The following is a 5,815-nucleotide window of genomic DNA, read 5'->3' as shown; positions in this document are numbered from 1 at the left end:
AAGCCGTGTGTGGGTCTGCTGGGATGGGGAAGTAGCCCGACCCCCGGGAGCGCTGTGGTACAGTCTGGCCCCCCCGGGAGCGATTTGGTACAGACCCGCCCTCCCCCAGCTGTGGAATAGCCCAAATCACCCCCTCCCCCCCGGTGCGTTATGGTCCGTCCCGGGTGGGCGGGGCGCTCTCCGACAGTGCCCGTTGGTTGCGGCCATGCCCGGCAGAGAGCGGCGACGCTGATTGGTCGGACGCTTTGCCAATCAGACGGACGAAGAGCGGTTTACTCGCCAATTGGTCGCGTTGTGCCGAATGCCCGCCCCGAGGCGGGCCGGGAGGCCGCGCCCTCCGTCGAGTTTAGGGCTGGGCCGCCATTGGCGAGCGCCGCTGTCAGTCAGAGCCTGGGGGCGGTGCTCTATCTCCGGTTGGTCCCCATAGCCGCCAATCATGGAGGGGGCGGGGCTCGGCTTCTTTGTCTCTGTTGTTGGGCGTGAGACTCAGGCAGACGGCGAGCGATTGGCTGCAGCCGGGCGGCGGCGGCGGCGCCGATTGGCTGCCGGCTTCAGAGCGTTCGCTGATTGGCCGACGGTGGCCGCGGGGGCGGGATTTCGGGCCGGGCGTGATGGCGGCGGCGACGGCCCCGGCCCGGGCGGCGGCGGCCGCGGGGGCCGCGATGGCGGCAGCGGCGGCGGCCACGGGGCGGCGGCGGCTGCTGCGGGCGGCGGGGGCCGCGGCCGGGCGGGCGCGGGGCCGCGGCGGGCTTTAGGCGGCGGCGCCATGGAGCGGCCCGGGAGCGCGGAGGGGGCCTGGGCCGCGCTGCTGGGCCGGCAGCACCCGCAGGTACCGGGCGGGCCGGGGCTGGGGGGGCCGCGCGCGGGGCTGCGGTGACGGTGCGGCCGTGCCCGCAGGCCCGGGAGTTCTGCCCGGGGGTGAACAACCGGCCCTACGTATGCGAGACCGGGCACTGCTGCGGGGAGAGCGGCTGCTGCACCTACTACTACGAGCTGTGGTGTGAGTGCGGGAGGATCCCGGGAGAACGGGGGGGAACGGGGGCTCCGGGCGGGCTGAGGGCTCGGGGAGGAGCCGGGACTCTGGGGAGCTCAGGGGCTGTCGGGGCTGGGGGGACTGAGGGCTCTGGGAGGTTTTGGGGGATCCCCCGTGTGAACGGGGGGTCCGGGGATTCGGTGGGCACGGCGGTTCCGTGTGAACCGGCTCCGCGGCCCCGTTCCCGCAGGGTTCTGGCTGCTCTGGACCATCCTGATCCTGCTGAGCTGCTGCTGCGCCTTCCGGCACCGGCGGGCCAAGCTGCGCCTGCAGCAGCAGCAGCGGCAGCGTGAGATCAACCTCATCGCCTACCACGGTGCCTGCCACTACCCGCCCTCCTCGGGGGACCTCCGTGAGTGACCGGCTGCTCAATTTACCCCGAACCCCCCAAACCCACGGGGGGTGGAGACCTCAGTGAATCGGGACCCCCCAGCCCCTCATACCCCACATCTTCACGGGGGAGCTCAGTGAGTCAGGACCCCCTGTGCCACCCCCCATTATCCTGGGTCCCCATGTACACCCCCAGCCCTGTGCCCTCCATCTCCATCCTCCCGGGGCCGTTTCCCGGTGTTCCCCCGGTGTCCCCTGACCCCGCCTCTCCCCTCCCCAGGGCTGCTGGCCTCCTTCAAGCTGCCGGCGTACGAGGAGGTGGCGCAGCGCCCCGGGACGCCGCCGCCGCCCTACAGTCCCGGGAGCCCCTCGCTGTCGCCGGGTTCCTCCGGGGGCTGCAGCTCCTGCTCCTGCGGCTGCTCCTGCGCCTCCTCCCCCAGCAGCTCCTCGCTCTCGGCGCCGGCCACCGACGAGACGGACCCGGAGCCGGGCCCGGGCACGGGGGGTGGCAGTACCGGCCGTGATTACGGCTCCAGCAGCACCGGCACCGGTGCCAGCTGGGACCTGCCCCTGCCCGAGGAGCTGCCGGCCCGCGGGGGCCCCCCCAAACAAGTGCCCCCGGACTTGTGTGAGGCCGAGGGACACCGCTGCTCCAACACCGAGGGGGGTGAGGGTGGGGCGGGCAGAGCTGTGCCAGGGGGGTGCCCCGGGCGGCACCGGCGGCTCACGGGGGATTCGGGCATCGAGGTGGGCCGGGGTGTGGAGGAGGAGGAGGGAGAGCCTGAGGGCTGTGGGGGAGCAGGGGGTGGTGGGGGGCCCGGCTCACCTGTGCTGCCTGTCTGAGCCCCCCCACAGGACCCCCGAGTGGGGTCTGGACTCATCCCTGGGGGCCCTCGCCCCGAGTGACGCCCACCCTGCAGTGTGGTGGGGTCCTGCTGGAGCCCCCTCCCCTCCAAACTGCTCCTGGGGCCTCCCCTGTGATCCCGGTGCTGCTGCCCGGGGGGGCCCCATCGCCCGGGGGGTGCCCGAGGCCATGGGGATGGGTGGGAGGTCCCGGCGCATTCTCTCACCATTAAAGAGATGTGAAGTACCACTGACATTTGTGGTGGGTGCACTGGGCTGGGTGGTGACCCCTGACTCCACAGGAAGGGGCAAAACATCCCCGCATGGCACAGGGGGCAGCAAAGGTGACACTGTGACACCCTGACACGGGTGGCGAGAGGCCACAGTCATGGAGGTTTATTGCAGGGGAGGCAGGGGGGCTCTGGCACTGCCCCCCAACACCTCCCCTGGCCCTGAGCGCTGCAGGCAGGCAGGCAGGGGGCACAGGAACCCCCCACATCAATAGTCCTCAGCCATGGCCAGCACCACGAGCGCCGACCAGCCGGCAAAGGGGTGACACCCCTGCCCGGTGCCATCGCTGTCCCGGTAGTGCTCCCACAGGAACCCGGTGGCCTCGTACTGCCGGAACACGTTGGCCACGAGGTTTTGCCGCAGCTCCCGGTAGAGCTTTGCCGCTCGCTCCCGGTGCGGCCCCTCCGCCCGCGCGTACCCGTGCAGCGCCCGCAGCGCCAGGAAGTTGATGTTGACCCAGACGGAGCCGCGCCAGTAGGGGGGGTCGTGCTCGGTGTTGCGCCGCAGGTACAAGGGGCTGTCGCGGGCCAGCGAGCGCAGCCCGAACGGCGTCCACAGCTGCTGCTCGCTGCTCATGGAGCCCAGCAGCGCCGGCAGCCGCGGCGAGTCCGCCCGCAGCAGCTGCAGCAGCAGCGGGAACAGGCTGACGTAGCCCAAAGCTGCCACGAACTGCGGCCGCGGCGCCTCCCGCACCTCCCGCCGCAGCTGCGGGGCCGCCGGGGGCCGGCCGGGCACCGGGGCCGGGCGGTGCCAGCGCAGAGCCACGGCCGAGCTGTGGTTGCCGAAGTCGGCGAAGGTGCCCAGCTCCGGGGCCCAGTGCAGCCGCTCCAGCAGGGCGTTGTCGCTGAGGGCGGCGGCCATGTCGCGATAGGACGCGTGGGGCTCGCCCAGGCGCTCGGCCAGCGCCGCCAGCACGCGGGCGCCCAGCGCCATCCAGCAGCGCAGGTCCAGGTGCCGCTCCTGGGCGGACGGGTGCGAGGCGCGGGGGTAATCGTCCAGCCCCGACGACAGAGTCTTGGGGTTCAGGAAGCGCTCGGGGTCGGGGTCGCGGCCGCGCCAGCGGAAGGTGAAGGGCTCAGGGCCGGCCTGCGTGCGGTTGAGCCACTCGAACCAGGAGCGGAGGCGCGGGAAGAGGCGGCGCAGGTAGGGCAGGGGCGCGTCGGGCAGCAGCCGCTCCAGCGCCAGCAGCAGCGTCGGGGGGTTCGCCGTCTCGCTGTGCTGCAGCACGAACTCGGGGGGCACGCGGGAGCGCGCCTCCTCCCCTAGGATCTGCTCCCGCGGGATCCAGCCGTCGGCGTTGAGCAGGTCGAGCCAGTGGGCCAGGATGTCGCGGGCCAGCGCGGGGTCCCAGCGGGCCAGCAGCAGCAGGTGGAAGCCCTCGTCCCACAGGAAGCCCCGCGGGAAGCAGGAGCGCGAGGGCACGGCCGTGAACAGCACGGACTCCATGCCGGGCAGCGGCTCCTCGCGGTGCTCCGAGCGCAGCAGCGAGCGGCCGTGGAAGAAGCCGATACCGCCCAGCATCTCGCTGAGGGCGGCCTGGGCGAAGCGGCGTTGCGGGAGGGACACCCCGCGCGTCCCCAGCCCAAAAGTGTCCTCGAAGCGTCGCTCGAAGGCGGCCGTGTGCCGGGCCAGCGCCGCGCTCAGCGCCGGCCCCGCCAGCCGCCCCTGCCGCGCCCCCGCCGCGCTGCCCGACTCCAGCGTCACCTCCAGCACCGCCGGCGGCTCCAGCGTCACCTGGTGCAGCAGCAGCTGCCCCCGCGGGGGCTCCCCGGGCAGCCCCCCGGTGCTGGACACCCCAAAAAAGCGGCGGCGGGGTCGGCCCGGCGGGGAGAACACGGAGCTCTCGCGGAGGCTGTGCCGGACCAGGTCGGTGAGGCGGTGCAGCCCCGGCACCCCCGCGGCCAGGAAGTTGTAGCTGGGGGGACAGGAGAGTCAGGGATGGGGGACACAGTGAGGACATGGGGGCAGATGGAGGGGACACAGCCCACTCACCTGGCGTACTTGGGCCCCTCCCCGCCCTCCCCGGTGGGCGGCAGGAAGGTGAGGGTGAAGTCCCCGAGCTCCTCCGCCGTCCCTGCCACAGCCGCCAGCCGTGTCCCGTTCTCCAGCACCGGCCGCAGCGTCCCCTGCCCGTCTGTGGCCACGTAGAAGAAGAGGGATAGGAGAGGGGCCGGGCCCTTGCCCTGGGGAGGAGGAAGAGGAGGATGACAAAAGTTCCCCGGCATCCCAACCCCTCTCCCACTTTTACCCCCTCACCTCCATCTTTGCCGTGACCCGCCAGCTCCAGTCGCCGCCGTGGTCTCCCCCCGGCTGCTTCACGAACTCGGTTCTCAGCAGCAGCCCCTCATCGCGGATCTCCTGCACTCCGAAATTCTCCCCGTCGTGCATCAGCCACCCGTATCGCGACACGCCGTCGTTCGGCTCGCTCGTGTGCCGCAGGTTGCCGCCGTGTTGGAGCCACATCAGTCCTGGAGGGGCGGGGAGGTGTCAGGGGCGGCCTCGCGGTGCGAGCGGGGCCGGGCGAGCCCCGGGCCGGGGCAGAGCCCCCCGCGCCCCTCACCGGTCACCACAGCGCGCGGGCTCCGCGTCTTCATCCCGAAGTAAACGTGGGGCCGGTACGTGCCCCAGAAATAGGTGGGCGACGCGAGAGGCCCGGTGGAACCGGGGGGCACGGCGGGGGGCGCGGGGTGCGGGGTGACCAGGCGGGAGGCTTCGCTCCACCGCTTCCACCCGGCAGCCGCCGCCGCCAGACACAGCGCCAGCGCTGCCGCCGCCGCTGTGAGCGCCAGCGCCGTCCGGCCCCGCCCGGAGCCTCGCTGCGGCTTTTGCTGTTGCCGCAGTTTCGGGTCCCGGTCCCGCAGCCGCTCCCGGGGCCGTTCCCGGGGTCCATCCCCGCCGCGCCGCCGCCGCTCGCCCGCCATCAGGGCAGTCGCGCTGGTGACGGCAGCGCTGCGCCAGGTGCGGCCAGGCCCGTTCTGCGAGCGCCCCCTGGCGGGCGGGAGGACCAGGAGCAGGCTCAGTCCCCCATCTGGCACAAAGTGGCCCCGAGGCGACAACGACACCGCACGGTGTCCCCGAGCCGCCCTGACACCCAGTCCACCTCCTCACGCCCGGTTTGTTACGCCCGTTGATCTCTCCGGGGATACCCAAAGGACCCCCAGCTTTCCCTGGAACCCCAGCTATGCACCCGCGGTGCCCCCGAGGACCCCAAGGGAATCCCACTCTGCACCCCCAGTCCCCACCAGTCTCCCCACAAAAGTCCCAGTTAGATCCTGCCCACCCACCAGCAACTGGTCCCAGTTGGAATCCCAGGATCAC

The 5,815-nt window shown here is 72.5% G+C and overlaps 2 protein-coding genes across 2 annotated transcripts; one reads left to right on the top strand and one right to left on the bottom strand.

Annotated features, from left to right (window-relative positions):
- Positions 1-699: 699 nt before the first annotated feature.
- WBP1 (WW domain binding protein 1) lies at positions 700-2,460 on the top strand. The gene is made up of 4 exons (XM_064712079.1): positions 700-829; positions 898-1,000; positions 1,224-1,385; positions 1,644-2,460. Exons 1-4 carry the CDS (start codon positions 767-769, stop codon positions 2,204-2,206), a joined length of 891 nt encoding a protein of 296 aa, XP_064568149.1. The 5' UTR covers positions 700-766; the 3' UTR covers positions 2,207-2,460.
- Positions 2,461-2,576: 116 nt separating this feature from the next.
- Positions 2,577-5,418, bottom strand: MOGS (mannosyl-oligosaccharide glucosidase). Its single transcript, XM_064712070.1, has 4 exons — positions 5,058-5,418; positions 4,754-4,965; positions 4,490-4,680; positions 2,577-4,412 (listed from the first exon to the last, which is right to left on the bottom strand). Exons 1-4 carry the CDS (start codon positions 5,416-5,418, stop codon positions 2,705-2,707), a joined length of 2,472 nt encoding a protein of 823 aa, XP_064568140.1. The 3' UTR covers positions 2,577-2,704.
- Positions 5,419-5,815: the final 397 nt, after the last annotated feature.

The sequence above is a fragment of the Zonotrichia leucophrys genome, chromosome 4, assembly GCF_028769735.1.
Source record: "Zonotrichia leucophrys gambelii isolate GWCS_2022_RI chromosome 4, RI_Zleu_2.0, whole genome shotgun sequence".
NCBI lineage: Eukaryota > Metazoa > Chordata > Aves > Passeriformes > Passerellidae > Zonotrichia > Zonotrichia leucophrys.
Note: the sequence above shows the minus strand (reverse complement) of the source record. Positions and strands in the feature narration are given on the sequence as shown.

What these genes read in the sequence shown, in the direction of transcription:
- MOGS (XM_064712070.1), bottom strand. Translation starts at nt 5,418, where the DNA reads ATGGCGGGCGAGCGGCGGCGGCGCGGCGGGGATGGACCCCGGGAACGG. An exon ending in GGGTCACGGCAAAGATGGAG is followed by an intron (nt 4,681 to 4,753) that starts GTGAGGGGGTAA and finishes CCTCCTCCCCAG; the next exon opens with GGCAAGGGCCCGGCCCCTCT. An exon ending in GAGGGGCCCAAGTACGCCAG is followed by an intron (nt 4,413 to 4,489) that starts GTGAGTGGGCTG and finishes CTGTCCCCCCAG; the next exon opens with CTACAACTTCCTGGCCGCGG.
- WBP1 (XM_064712079.1), top strand. Translation starts at nt 767, where the DNA reads ATGGAGCGGCCCGGGAGCGCGGAGGGGGCCTGGGCCGCGCTGCTGGGC. An exon ending in TGGGCCGGCAGCACCCGCAG is followed by an intron (nt 830 to 897) that starts GTACCGGGCGGG and finishes CCGTGCCCGCAG; the next exon opens with GCCCGGGAGTTCTGCCCGGG. An exon ending in CTACTACTACGAGCTGTGGT is followed by an intron (nt 1,001 to 1,223) that starts GTGAGTGCGGGA and finishes CCGTTCCCGCAG; the next exon opens with GGTTCTGGCTGCTCTGGACC.